The sequence below is a fragment of the Chlorocebus sabaeus genome, chromosome 9 (genome assembly GCF_047675955.1).
Source record: "Chlorocebus sabaeus isolate Y175 chromosome 9, mChlSab1.0.hap1, whole genome shotgun sequence".
NCBI classification, from domain to species: Eukaryota; Metazoa; Chordata; class Mammalia; order Primates; family Cercopithecidae; genus Chlorocebus; species Chlorocebus sabaeus.
Window position 1 is genome coordinate 97,615,315 of NC_132912.1, and position 15,705 is coordinate 97,631,019.

The window sequence follows — 15,705 nt, forward strand, 5'->3', positions numbered from 1 at the left end:
GATAATCTTGCTTTGACTATTTGTGTGTCTTTCTTTATGAGCATGTTTTCATCGTTCTTGGGTATATTCTCAGGAGTTGAATTGCTGGGTCAAATGGTGATTTTATGTTTATCTTCTTGTATAAGAGCCAAACTTTTCTACAGTGAATGTGGCATTTTATATTCCTTCCAGCAATGTAGAAGGATTTCTAATTTTCCACATAGTTGCTAATACTTGTAATTTTCTGTATTTATTGAAGCCATCCTAGTGAATGTAAAGTGGTAGCTCATTGTGGTTTTATTTATTTATTTATTTAGAGACAGAGTCTTACTCTGTCACCCAGGGTGGGGTGCAGTGGCACGATCTCAGCTCCCTGCAACTTCTGCCTCCTGGGTTTACACAATCCTTTTGACTCAGTCCCCAGAGTAGCTGGAATTACAGGGATGTGCCACCACACCTGGTTAATTTTTATGTTTTTGGTAGAGATGGGTTTTCACCAATTTGGCCGGGCTGGTCTCGAACTCTTGACCTCAGGTGATCTGCCCATCTTGGCCTCCCTAAGTTCTGGAATTATAGGTGTGAGCCATTGCACCCAGCTCTCATTGTGGTTTTAACTTGTATTTAATGGCCAATGATTTTGAACTTGAATAATAATATGTTATTATTATTCAATATATATATAAAATATATATAGCATAATAATATAATATATTATTACCCATTTGTATATCTTCTTTGGATACATGCCATTCAAGTACATTTTCTATTTAAATTAAGTTGCTTTTATTTTTCTTTTTCTTTTTAAGCTGCTAGAATGGTTTGTGTATTCAAAACTTTAAACTCTTACATATACATAATATGAAAATATTTCCTCCCATTCATTCGGTTGTCATTTCACATCCTTAATTATATTCTTGCTGCACCAAGTTTAATTTTGATGAAATTTCGTTTATATATTTTTCCTTTTGCTGCCCTGGTATCAAATTTATAAATCTATTGCCAAATATGAAGTCATGAAGATTTACCCGTACGTTTTATTCTAAGAGTTTTATAGTTTTAGCTCTTATATTTAAGTTTTTCCATCCATTTTCAGTTATATTTTTCATTTGGAGTGAAGTAGGGAAGGTCTCAGCTTCATTCTTCTGCATTTCACTGTCCTCTTGTCTCATCACCATTTGTTGAACAGATTCTTTCCTCAGATTGAATGGTCTAGGCACCCTTGATGAAAGTAAGTTTGCCATAGATCTTTAGGTTTATTTCGTGACTTCAGTTTTATTCCATTTGTCTTGATGATATCTTTATGCTAGTACCACACTGTTCTGATTATTATACTTTGTAGTGAGTTTTGAAGTTGGAAACTGAGTACTCACAGATACAGAAATTAAGTAGAAATTACTTAGGCAGATAGTATGCCTTTGGGAGTCCTCAGTAAGGTTTTTCTTTTTAACGGAAAGCAGCCCCAAATCATTTTCTAACAAAGAGCAGCTTGTAAAATTGAGTTGCAGACACAGATGAGGAAGCTGGAAGCTTCTTGGGTGAATGCTGGTAGCACAGAACTACCTGTGACTAGGCATGTTCAAAATGGCGGCTTCATCTTCCCTCCCCTTTGCCAGCAACGTGTATAGTAAGGAGAAGATAAGATGGCACCGGTCAAGTGGAAAGTCCATATGCGTAATAAGATTACAGTGGGGAGGCCAGCCTTGCTCACCTGCTATGTAAATGTCACACCTGATTAAACCAATCTCTATGGGCCCTATGTAAATCAGACACTGCTTCCTCCAGCCTGCCTATACGATTTGCTGTTATCCACCTCCTTCCCCCTTTTCCAATGTCCCTCTCTCGCACAAGAAACTGCTCTTTTCTCTCCTTCCTTCTATTAAATTTTCTGCTACTTAACCCGCTCAGATGTGTCCGTGTCCTAAATTGTCCTGGGGCATGATGACAAACCCGAGGATGTACATCCCAGACAACATAGCTGCTTCATCACCATGTGGTTGCATATTAATTGAACAATCAACTTTCCCATTTCTGGAAAAAAGACCATTGGTGTTTTGGTAGGGATTACATGAATTTTTAGATCACTTTGAGGAGTATTGCCATCTTAATAATATTAAGTCTTCCAATTGTTGAACATGGGATAGTTTTCAATTTATTTAGGTATTAGATATTCTTTTCTCCTTGGTTGCAAGGGTCTGGTTTAGTTTAAAAGGCAAGTTTATCTTAAATTTTGTATTTAGTTATGACCATTGATTGTCTGATTTTAAAATGATACCATATTAAATGCCTTCTTTTTAAAAAAATATTTCAACTTTTAGATTCAGGAAGTGCACGTTCATGTTTGTTACATGGGTATATTGTGTGATGCTGAAGTTTAGGGTACAAATAATGCTGTCAACCAGGTAGTGAGACTAATACCCAATACATAGTTTTTCAGCCCTTGCCTTTATATCTCTCTACCCTCTATAGTAATTCCGTGTGTATTGTTTCCATCTTTGTGCCCCACTTTTATATCAGAATATGTGGTATTTAGTTTTCTGTTGCTGCATTAATTCTCTCCAGATAATGACCTCCAGCTGCATCTATGTTGCTGCAAAGACATGATTTTTTAATGGCTGCAAAGCATTTCATGGTGTATATATACCACATTTGCTTTATGTGACACATCATTGGTTGGTTCTATGTCTTTACTATTGTGAAAAGTGCAGGAATGGACATATGAGCACATGTGTCTTTTTGGTAAAACAATTTGTTTTCCATTGTAGTTTTCACTACATACCCAGTAGTGAAATCGAATGATAGTTCTGCATTTCGTTCTTTGAGAAATCTCCAAACTACTTTCCATATGGCTGAACTAACTTACATTCCCACCAGTAGTATATAACTGTTCTCTTTTCTCTGCAGTCTCACCAACGTCTGTTATTTTTTTGACTTTTTAATCATATCCATTTTGACTGGTATGAGATGACATCTCACTGTGGTTTTGATTGCAATTCTCTGATTATTAGTGATGTTGAGTATTTTGTCATGTGCTTGTTGGCCATGTGTATGTCTTCTTTGGAAGGACATATGTCCTTTGCCCACTTTTTAATGGGGTTACTTGTTTTTTTAACTTGCTGAATTGTTTAACTTCCTTATAGATTCTTGCTATTGAACCATTGTTGGATTCACAGTTTGCAAGTATTTTGTCCCATTCTGTAGGTTGTCTGTTTATTCTGTTGGTAGTTTCTCTTTGTGTGCAAAAGCTCTTTAATTAGGTCCCACTTGTCAATATTCATTTTGGTTCCAATTGCTTTTGAGGAATTATTCATAAATTCTTTTCTAAAGCCTGTATCAAGAATGGAATTTTATAGATTTTTTTCTATAGGATTCTTATGGTTTGAGGTCTTAAATTTAGATCATTAATCCATCTCGAGTTGATTTTTGTATATGGTGCAAGGAAGTGTTCCAGTTTCATTCTGCATATGGCTAGTCAGTTATCCTAGTTCAATTTACTAAATAGAGAATTCTTTCCTCATTGATTATTTTTGTCAACTTTGTTGAAGATCAGATGGCTATAGGTGTTTGGCTTTATTTCTGGCTTATCTACTTCTGTTCAATTTGTGTTTTGTACCAGTTACAGGCTCTCTTGGTTACTGTAAACTTACAGTATAGTTTGAAGTCACCTAATGTGAAGCTTCCCAGTGTTCTTTTTGCTTAGGATTGCTTTGGATTTGGGCTCTTCTTTGGTTCCATATGAATTTCAGAATAAAATGACATTGGTAGTTTGATAGGAATAGCATTGAATCTGTAGATAGCTTTGGGCAGTCTAGCCATAATGATATTGATTGTTTCAATCCATAAAGCATGAACTGTTTTTCCGTTTGTTTCTGTCATCTATGATTTTGTTCAGCAGTATTTTGTAGCTCTCCTCGTAGAGACCTTTTTGCCCCATTTGTTAGTTGTATTCCTAGGTTTTTTCCTGTGGCTATTGTAAATGGGATTGAGTTCTTGATTTGGCTTTCAGCATGAATATTTTTGGTGTATAAAAATGCTACAGATTTTTGAATATGTATTTTGTGTACTGAAATCTCACTGAAGTTGTATATCAGTTCCAGGAGTTTTTTGGAAGGTTCTTCAGGATTTTCTAGGTCTAAGATGGGTCGTCTAGGTCTGAGATGGTTCTTCTACTTCTACTAGTAGAAGATGGTCCTTGTAGTCTTGAGGACAGTAGAAGGATGAGTCCTATTTTTAATCCAACTTCCTACTCTTTGACTTTTATGTGGAGCATTCAGACTGTTTACCTTCAATGTTAACATTGATTTATGAGGTTTTAATTCTATTGTGAAGTTGTTAGCTAGTTGCTTTGTTGTTTCTATCGTGTGATTGCTCTATAGAGTCTGTGGGCTACATACTTAAGTGTGTTTTGTGGTAGCAAGTATTGTTCTTTCATTTCCATATTTAGAACTCCCTTAATGATCTCTTTTTTTTTTTTTTTTTTTTTTTTTTTTTTTGAGACGGAGTCTTGCTCTGTCTCCCGGGCTGGAGTGCAGTGGCCGAATCTCAGCTCACTGCAAGCTCCGCCTCCCAGGTTTACGCCATTCTCCTGCCTCAGCCTCCCGTGTAGCTGGGACTACAGGCGCCCGCCACCTCGCCCAGCTAGTTTTTGTATTTTTTAGTAGAGACGAGGTTTCACTGTGTTAGCCAGGATGGTCTTGATCTCCTGACCTCAGATCCGCCCGTCTCGGCCTCCCAAAGTGCTGGGATTACAGACTTGAGCCATTGGGCCCGGCCTAATGATCTCTTATAAGCCTGATCTAATGGTAACAGATTTTCCTGACACTTACTTGTTTGGACAAGATTGTATTTCTTCTTTGCTTTTGAAGCTTACTTTGGCAAACTATAAAATTCTTTTTTGTAATTTTTTAAAAAATGAATGTTGAAAATAGGCTGAGCATCCTTTTAGCTTGACAAGGTTCTCTTCGTATGCGATCTGACCTTTTTCTCCAGCTGCTTTTAAAATTATTTTTTAGCCTTGACTTTGGACAGCCTGGTGAGTAAATGCCTTAGTGATGTTAATTTTGTATAGTGTCTTACATATATTCCCTCGATTTATTGTATTTGGGTGTCTACCTGTCTAGCAAGTTTGGGAAAACTTTCTCTACTTATTAGCTCAAATATATTTTCTAGATTATTTACTTTTTCTTCTCTCTTCAGGAATGCCAATATTTCCTAGGTTTACTCCTTTTCAATCATCACATAATTCTTGAAGACTTTGTTCATTTGTTAAAATTATTCTTTCTTTATTTTTATCTGACAGGGTTAGTTCAAAAGACTGGTGTTCAAGCTCTGAAATTGGTCCAGTCTATTGATAAACCCTTCAATTGCATTCTGAAATTCCTTAAGTGAGTCTTTCAATTCCAGAAGCTTTGATTGATTTCTTTTTAAGATGTTTATCTCTCGCTCCATTCCCTGGACTGCTTTAGGTGTTTATTTGCATTGATTTGCAACCTTGTCTTGGATCACTGAGCTTACTTGCAATCCATGTTTTGAATTGTTTATCCGTCATTTCTGAGCTGCCAGTTTGTTTAGGGTTCATTGCTGGGGAGTTCATGTGATCCTTTGTTGGTTTTACTACATGCAGACATTTCATGGTGCCAGAATTCTTAATGCTGGTTTCTTCTTCTTTGGAGAGGCTACCTCTTCTGATTTTTGTAATTATTTTTGTGCAGATAGAATTGTTTTTCTCTCTGTATGTTTTTTTCTTTCCTTTTCCTCTCCCCCTTCCTATGTGGTGTGACTATAAAGTATGTTGTATGGGGCCTTTGACTTTGATTCTATAGCTGTGTTCACCTCTGTGGGCAGTTTTATATTGGCCTGTGCAGTTTGACATACATGTCAGTAGATGGCACTTATGAGTGAAAGCCAGCTGTGGCTAGCACAACTTGATATAACACAGCTTGATCCTTGTTTTCTGGGGGAGCTTCTCTGTTTCCTCAGACAATCTGTTCATCTGTGGAATTCAGAGTAGCCTGGGCTCCCTGCTCAGTCCCGGGGGCATCAAGATGGGTGTCGCTGGACTGGGTAGTCCTATCTACAGGTCCCCTAATGACAGGCACTAGCACCAGCACTGAGAGACAACTGATTTTTGCATTGATCTTGTACTCTGAAATTATGCTGAAATCATTTATTAGCTCTACTTGTTTTCTATCTGTATTGTATGAGATTTTTCTATATATAGAATCATGTTATCTTCAAATACACATGACTTGAATTTTTCCTTTCCTATTTGAATGTGTTTTATTTCATTTCTTGCCTAATTGCTCTGACTAGAACTTTCAATACTATGTTTAATAGTAGTAAAAATGGACATTCTTGTTTTTTTTTTCTTTTCTTTCTGATTTTATGTTATAAGCTTTTAGTCTTTCACAATTTAGTATGCTTTAGCATTGGAGTTTTCATAAATATGCTTTATTTGGTAAGGGAGTTTTATTTCAGTTAGAGTTTTCTAAGTGTTTTTGTTATGATGGGTATTAAAAGTTGTCCATTCTTTTTCTGTTTCTAATGAGATGAACATGTTTTCTCTTTTATTCTAATATGGTGTAGTACACTGATTGACTTTCTTGTTAAACCACTTTTGCATTTCTGGGATAAATCTCACTTGTTTATTGTGTGTATATATATATTTTAATTTTGTAAAAAAATTGTGGCAAAATACACATAACATAAAAGTTTCTGTATTAATCATTTTAAGTGTATAGTGTATTGGTATTAATTACATTCACATTGTTGTGCAAACGTCACTGCCATACATCTCTAGAATCCTTTTCACCTTGCAAAACAGAAACTTTATACCCATTTACTAATAACTCTTGACCAGGCATTGTAGATCATGCCGGTAATTCCAGCCCTTTTGGAGGTTGAGGTGGGCAGACTGCATGAGCTCAGGAGTTCGAGACCAGCCTGGGTAACATGGCAAAACCCTGTCTCTACCAACAAAGTAATCAACAAACAAAACCAAAGTAACTTCCTTTTTTTTTTTTTTGCTTTCTAATTGCTTGGTAAATCTTCTTCCATCCCTTTTATTTGAGCCTTGGTGTGTCTTTGCACGTGAGATGTGTCTCCTGAATGCAGAACACTGATGGGTCTTGACTCTTTGTCCAATTTGCCAGTCTGTGTCTTTTAACTGGGGCATTTAGTCCATTTACATTTAAGGTTAATGTTGTTATATGTAAATTTGATCCTGTCATTATTACGCCAGCTGGTTATTTTGCCCATTAGTTGATGCAATTTCTTTATAGTGTTGATGGCCTTTACAATTTGGTATGTTTTTGCACTAGCTGGTTCTGGTTTTTCCTTTCCATATTTAGTGTTTCCTTCAGGAGCTCTTGTAAGGCAGGCCTGGTGGTGACAAAATCTCTCAGCATTTGCTTGTCTGTAAAGGATTTTATTTTATTTCTTCACTTTGAAGCTTAGTTTGGCTGGATATAAAATTCTGGGTTGAAAATTCTTTTCTTTAAGAAGGTTGAATATTGGCCCCCAGTCTCTTCTGGCTTGTAGGGTTTCTGCAGAGAGATCCACTGTTAGTCTAGTGAGATTCCCTCGGTGGGTAACCTGACCCTTGTCTCTGGCTGCCCTTAGCATTTTTTCCTTCATTTCAACCTTGGTGAATCTGACAGTTATGTGTCTTGGGGTTACTCCTCTCAACAAGTATCTTTGTGGTTTTCTTTGTTTTTTCTGAATTTGAATGTTGGACTGTCTTGCTAGGTTGTGGAAGTTCTCCTGGATAATATCCTGAAGAGTGTATCCCAACTTGGTTCCCCTTTCCCCATCAATTTCAGGTACACCAATCAAACGTAGGTTTGATTTTTTCACATAGTCTCATATTTCTTGGAGGCTTTGTGTATTTCTTTTCATTTTTTTTTCTCCAACCTTGTGTTCAGGTTTTATTTCATTAAGTTGATCTTTAATCTCTGATATCCTTTCTTCCACTTGATCAATTCAGCTATTCATACTTATGTATGTTTCATGAAGTTCTTGTGCTTTGTTTTTCAGCTCCATCAGGTCATTTATGTTCTTCTGTAACCTGGTTATTCAAGCTAGCCTTTTGACTAACCTTTTTTCAAGGTTCTTAGCTCCCTTGCATTGGGTTAGAATATACTCCTTTCTCTCAGAGAAGTTTGTTATTACCCGCCTTCTGAACCCTACTTCTGTCAATTCATCAAACTCATTCTCTGTCCAGTTTTGTTCCCTGCTGGTGAAGAGTTGTAATTCTTTGGAGGAGAAGAAGTGTTCTGTTTTTTGTGAATTTTCAGTCTTTTTGTACTGGTTTTTCCTCATCTTCATTGATTTATCTACCTTTGGTTTTGATGTTGGTGACCTTCAGATGGGGTTTTTGTGTGCACATCCTTTTAGTTGGTGTTGATGCTATTGCTTTCTGTTTGTTAGTTTTCCTTCTAACAGTCAAGCCCCTCTGCTGCAGGTCTGCTGGGGTTTGCTGGAGGACGACCCCAGACCGTATTTGCCTGGGTATCACCAGCGGAAGCTGCAGAGCAACAAAGATTGCTGTCTCTTCCGTCTTCTGGAAGTTTGTCTCATTGGGGCACCCACCAGATGCCAGCCAGAGCTCTCCTTTCTGAGGTGTCTGTTAACCCCTGCTTGGAAGTGTCTCCCATCAGGAGCCAGGGGGTCAGGGACCCACTTGAGGAGGCAGTGTTTCCTTTAGTAGAGCTCAGGCGCTGTGCTGGTAGATCTGCTGCTCCCTTCAGAGTCAGCACGCCAGAATGTTTAAGTCTGCTGAAGCTGCGACCACAGTTGCCCCTTCCTCCAGGTGCTCTGCCCCAATGAGATGGTAGTTTTACTTATAAGCCCCTGATTGGGGATGCTGCCTTTTTTTCAGAGATGCCATGCCCAGAGAGGAGGAATCTAGAGAGGCAGTCTGGCTACAGCTGCTTTGCTGAGGTGCAGTGGGCTCTGGCCAGTCCAACTTCCCAGCCATTTTGTTTACACTGTGAGGGAAAAATTACCTACTCAAGCCTCAGTAATGGTGGATGCCCCTTCCCCCACTAAACTCGTGCATCCCAGGTAAACTTCAGACCACTGTGCTGGCAGTGAGAATTTCAAGTCAGTGGATCTTAGCTTGCGGGGCTCCATGGGGATAGGATCTCCTGAGCAAGACCACTTGGCTCTTTGGCTTCAACCCCCTTTCCAGATGAGTGAAAAGTTCCCTCTCACTGGTGTTCCAGGTGCCACTGGGGTATGAAAAAAATCTCCTGCAGCTAGCTCGGAGTCTGTCCAAATGGCTCCCCAGTTTTGTACTTGAAACCCAGTGCCCTTGTGGTGTAGTCATCTGAGGGAATCTCCTGGTCTACAGTTTGTGAAGACCACAGGAAAAGCCTAGTATCTGGGCCAGAGTGCACTATTCTTCATGGCACAATTCCTCCCTGTTTCTCTTGGCTGGCGTGGGGGAGTTCCCTGACCCTTTGGGGTTCCCGGGTGAGCTGATGCTCCACCCTGCTTTGACTTGCCCTCTGTGGGCTGCACCATCTAAACAGTCCCAATGAGATGAGCTGGGTAATTCAGTTGGAAATGCAGGAATAACCTGCCTTCTTTATTGATCTTGCTGGGAGCTGCAGATTGAAACTCTTCCGATTCGGCCATCTTGCCAGCCACCCCCACTATTAAGTTTCTTCAAGGTAATTATTTTGAATTCCTTTTTTGAATATTTGTTGATTTTATTTTCATCGAGTTCTATTATTTGAAAGTTATTATGTCTTTTTGGTGGTGTCATATTTCTTGATTTTTCATGTTGTGTCCCTGCATTGTTGTCTATGCATGTGGTGGGACAATGGCTGTTCCAGTTTCTGGAGTGGATTTCATAGAGAAAGACTTTCATCTGAAGTTGAGTGTTTGTGTGCAGGTGATGAAGAGTGGGTAAGTCAGTTTTTGAATAGATGCCGTGTGATAGTATTTGTGTAGTTTCTCTAGCTGTGGTCAACATCAGCAATAATTTTGGGTGCTTCAGTGGCCTAGGTTATGGAAGTTTGCAGCAGTATCAGGAGTAGTGTAGGTTGTTAATGTCCTTGGTATCAAAGTATTTGGGTATCCTCCTATTTTTATTTTCCTAAAATTGGAGTGACTTAGCCTAAGGGATTCCTTTTGATGTCAGCTCTGACATGGCATGCACACAGCTGCATTGGTGCTGGGTTACAAATACAGGTCCGTGAAATTGTCATAGAGGCATCATTCTAGACTCAGGGTCTTTTAATCATGTACTGTGACACCTGGGTCTTGGGGTGCAGATTCACTCTCAGGCAGAGTTGAATGTAGATTGCCCACAGAGTCAAGATCTATGACTCTGTAGCACACACTAGCAGCTGAAGCCCACAGACTGAGTTGTAGCTGTGAGTCTGTTTCTGAGGGTGAGGTGCAGGACAATGCCCTGGCCTGCCTCTGATGTAGAAGGAGTGCTCTTTAGATTTGAGCACAGCAAGTAGAATATGGCTACTATCATTAATAAGATAGGATAGGCACACAACTGCTAAATAACCAAGCTCAAGTCAACAGATGGAAATGTTAATACTGGTTTTGTGAGTGCACTGTTCTTACTTAAGAATAATTTTTAACATGACAAGCTTAGAAAACTGTATGAAGCTGATGTTACCAAGGGAGAGGATTGTCTTCCTCTAGTTAGTAGACATGTTGAGTGGATCTAGTCTATTTCAGTGGTGTTGATTACACAATATTCAATATGACCCATGTCACTTGGAGAATCTAAAAGCATCTTTAATTTATTGCTGGCCTAGGGACTGGTTAAAAAGTAATATGTTTTGTATATTGATGATCTCTTTCAACTAAGTATTCCTTATTCATTGCTTTCTTTCTCCTAACTTCCAATTTATGAGAATTCCAGCCTCTGAACCTTGGCATATGCATTACCCTTAATCTCTCCTTTATCCCCTGTGACAATTAATTGCTTTATTCTCCATCTTCATCATTGTCCTTTCTCTTCACTTTGTATATTTTTTATTTATTCCTGCGCTACTGCATCCTAGAACAAGTTGTCTGTTGCCTCCCATCTAGATTATAATAGTGTGGGCCCATCTTGTTATTGGAAACCCATTCTCTTTCTCTATGATTTATCCTAGGTTTTGCTGTCATATTGCTTTTTTCACATTTGTTTTTACAAAATTTCAACTTTGTAATGAATCCGGAGGCAATATTGAGTCCATGTACCTTTCTGACAGAAGAAGATAATTGCAGACTCTTGATTCAGGCTCACAGTATCTAATGATATGGCCCTAATTTACTTTTTCTATTAATTTAGATTGCGGTTGTCTACAGATAATAATGACTTTAACACATAATGTCTTTACTTATCTCAAATACAGGGAATCTCACAGTGGGGCAATCTAGGGATAATACAGCAGCCCCAAAGCAGTAGAAAGTCAAGGGCTTTCCGTTTTCCCACTAAATTTAGTATATAGAACTTCATTTTCATGATTAAATTCCAGGATGGAGTCTACTTTACCTCCTACTTCACATTTGTGTTTTGGGTATGAAAGAGGATATAGAAGAAGTGGACCTAGAGACCTGCTTTTATTTTTTGGCAAAACACTATGCTGTGTGACTCAGCTAACTACAAGGAGCCTGATGAATGGAATTTTTAAGGCAAGCATGGAACAAGGGGGTAGGAAATAAAACCTGGGCAAGTTGGTCTACAGCTTCTGCTACACCATACAGTATTTTTTTCTAGTAGTATGCTTTCCAGTTTCTATGTTGGTAACTACATAACAATGTGAGTAATTTTGAATTCACTGTAATCAAATATGCTGGTAAATAATTTGTCAGATAATTGCATTAAATCATTCCTAGGAAAAGCACAACCAACAGTCTGAATTTAATATTGAAAACTTGGAAAACGCTGCAGTTGACTTGTTTGCAGCTGGGACAGAGACGACAAGCACAACCCTGAGATATGCTCTCCTTCTCCTGCTGAAACACCCAGAGGTGGCAGGTATGATCACAGATATTGAGTAAATTGATTTTCAAAAAAGATGTTGGGAAGGTGTTGCTAGTGTCCTCCTTCATGATTCTCCTAGAGGAGCTTCATTATTTAAATTTCTGTGCTTCCAACTGTAATATGTTCCAAACTAATGGTGATTAAAATGGGATATATTGGCCTGGTATGGTGGCTCACACCTGTAATCCCAGTAGTTTGGGAGGCTGAGGTGGGTGGATCACTTGAAGCCAGGAGTTCAAGACCATCCTGGCCAACATGGCCAAACCCCATCTCTAATAAAAGTACAAAATTTAGCCAGGCATTGTGGCACACGGCTGTAATCCCAGCTGCTCAGGAGGCTGAGGCACCGTAATCGCTTGAACCCAGGTGACGGAGGCTGTAGTGAGTCAAGATTTTGCCACTGCACTACAGCCTGGGTGGCAGAATGTCTCATTCTTTCTGTCTCAGAAAGAAAAAAACAGAAGAAGAAAATAAAAAGGTCATCTTTGCACGGTAGAGGAAGATAACTGAGAGAAATGAAGACAGCATGTCAGTAGCAAAAGCAATAGAGCTCTGGTCCAGTATGTCTGGATTTCATAGACAACAATTTCTGGCAGGAAGAGACAAGATAAATTGACCTGGGATTGTATGTTGGTTTTATTATGAGAAGGCCATTTTAAATACCAAGTATATTCTTGAAGATAACTTTTCTCATTCTCAAAATTTCAGGTTTGAATGCTGGAGTAGGGAAACTGGAAACTCTCCTTATTGAAGGATAAATGGTAATCCTAGAAATGTAGTGAGTCTGCCTGAGAAAATTCCTAGTCCGATATGTATTCTAAAAAGTTAGATTCATAAGAAAGGTAATTCTGTTTACTAGAAGAGTTACCTAAAGAATGTTCCATTTAGGCAGAATATGTACCTGAGACAATTCCCGTGTAATTGGTGTTGGACAAAGTAAGATACTTTAAGGGAGTCAATAATTTTATCTTTCATGAACAACTTTACTTTAGAAATTTACTTTTACGGACTTTTGGTTATGCTGCAGATAAGAAATATTCTTTTTTTCTCCTATGTCAGTATCCCCCATTGAAATGACAATAAGCCAATTACGAATAAGAATTAGGCCTTTTTTTGGAACAGTTACTAGCCTATTGAGTTCTAGATGATTTTTTTTCAACTTTTATTATAAATTAAAGGGTACAAATACAGGTTTGTTCCACAGGTAAGTTGTGTAACACTGAGGCTTGGGGTCCCAGCTATTCCATCACACTGACAGTAAACATATTACCCACCAGATGGTTCTTCAGCCCACATCCCTTCCCTCCCTCCCCCATCTAGTGATCCTCAGTGTCTATTGTTCCCGTCTTTAAGTTCTTGTGTATTCAATGCTTACCTCCCACTTATAAGTGAGAACATGTGGTATTTGGTTTTCTGTTCTTGTATTAGATTGCTTAGGATAATGGCCTCCCACTTCATCTATCGTCCTGCAAAAGACATAATTTTTGTTCTTTCCTATGGCTGCATAACATTCCATGGTATATGTATTAGTCTGTTCTCATGCTGCTAATAAAGACATACCTGAGACAGGGTAAAGGAAAGAGATTTAATGGACTCTCAATTCTACACAGCTGGAAAGGCCTCACAATAAGTCTCTGATAGAGACTTACTCACTATCATGAAAACAGCATGGGAAAGTCCGGCCTCTGTGATTAAATTACCTCCCAATGAATCCCTCCCATGATGTGGGAATTATGGGAGCTAGAATTCAAGATGAGATTTGGGTGGGGACCCAGCCTAACTATATCATTTCCTTATACAATCCATTTTCCTTATACAATCCATGTTGATGAGCACATAAGTGGATTCCATTTCTTCACTATTGTGAAAAGCACTACAGTGAACATAGTGAGGTGTGTGTCTTTTTGAGAGAATAAATATTTTGGGGGCATATACTCCCTATTGGGATTGCTGGGTCAACTGGTAGGTCTATTTTAAGTTCTTTCAGAAATATCCAAACTGGTCTCCACAGTGACTGAACTAGTTTGCATACCCACCAACAGTGTAAAAGTATTTCCATTTCTCTGCAACTTCACCAGCATCTGTTGTTTTTGGACTTTTTAATATTAATAATTGCTATTCTGACTGGTGTGAGATGGTACTTCATTGTGATTTTGATTTGCGTTTCCCTGATGATTAGTGATGTTGAGCATTTTTTCATATATTTGTTGGCTGCTTGTATGTCACATTTTGAGAGGTGCCTGTTCATGTCCTTTCCCCATTTTTAATTGATTTTTTTGTTTAATGTTTGTTGATTTGTTTACATTTTTTATAGATTTTGGATATTAGACATTTAGGTCCTTTAATGTAGGAAGAGTACAGGAGATAGTCAAGAAGACTTTAACAAATTTCTAAAACACAGAGAGCATATAGAGGAATGATAAATCTGTACAGAGAGGATAAACCTGTAACCAAAATGTCAGAAGAGAAAAATTTATCAAGGACAAAAAGTTAATCAGTGTCCCTTAAATCCCCCCCAACTGGTATTTGGAAGTACCAAGGGTCAAAGATGGTGGAGAGTGAGACTGAAAAAGGAGGCTCTCCCTGCCTATGTTTCCTCCACAACTCTTTTCATCAGGTAACTAATTTTCTCCCGCATGGAAAAGGAGGCTTATTCTCTAGAGAAACTGAGTTTAAGAAGCCCTGTGCTCAGGGACACAGGGAAGTGCCAGAAAAGGCATGAGGTGTAGGCTTGAAAGGCAGATTTGGTACGGGTCTGCTCCTTGAATTCAAAGACTCTTAGCTCTTCTATTCATCTTGCTTCCTAAAATTCAGTAGCTAGCTTTATCCCACAGAAAGGGAACTGATCTAGAGAAATGACATTTTTCTTTTGCCATCTTAACAGAAAATTATCTTCAATGTCCAACAGAGTGAATGAAATGAAAACATATACTGCTAGACCCAGGGTTGTGGAATTTCAGGGCATGAGAATTAAATGGAAAATCACAAAAACTTTCAGAGCTATACCAGGTTATAGTGAAAGAGTTAGGATTCAGAATTCTCAAGAACTATTAATATTATCTTGTATATTAATAGAAATAAGGTGTTTTCAAACTTGCATGTTTGCCAAAAATTTTACCTTCTATTTTCCCTTTCTCAGAAAAATGTTGGAGAATGCACTTCATTCAAATGCCTGAAACCTAGTTAGAGAATGTCCTGAGCTCCAGCAATCAGGAAACCTCACATAGGACAATGAGAATGTCAGGGAGGCTGCCTAGCACCAGACCTAGAAAAGAACTACTTCAGAATGGACCTGGTGGATAATTCAGAAGTGAGAGGAGACAGCAAGAACAAGAGATGTGACAGATTTTATGGGAGTTTCCAATAACTAAAAAAGAGGTTCAAACATCTGCCTGAACATTTGTAAATAATTCTAACTTGGGAAACAGAAAATTACAAATTGAAATAGAGACATGGTTAAGCCAAGGAAAGTACTAAAAATATAATTTAATCATAGCTGTCTTACCAGAGAACCATATTTGTGTAGTCAGAATGATGTAAGCAATGAATACTGATATCATAAAAATTGTCATCCAAATATATTCTAGAAAAAAGCATGTGAAAAAGTGAGTATGTCTATCTGTGGGTGTGTTCAAATATGAGGTGAAGATAGAGATTAAAATTCTCATCTCTCATAATAAAAATTATTAAATATAATATACAAAAGGATAAGTAAGAAATAGAAACAG

At 38.2% G+C, this 15,705-nt stretch overlaps 1 protein-coding gene across 2 annotated transcripts in view; it reads left to right on the forward strand.

The window, feature by feature from the left end:
• The window catches only part of CYP2C9 (cytochrome P450 family 2 subfamily C member 9), a 48,490-nt gene that overhangs the window by 12,714 nt on the left and 20,071 nt on the right, over positions 1-15,705 (forward strand). For both annotated transcript variants that reach the window (XM_073019557.1, XM_073019558.1), the window contains one exon: positions 11,830-11,971. In XM_073019557.1, coding sequence (XP_072875658.1) covers positions 11,830-11,971 — 142 coding nt within the window. The remainder of the gene's footprint in view (positions 1-11,829; positions 11,972-15,705) is intronic.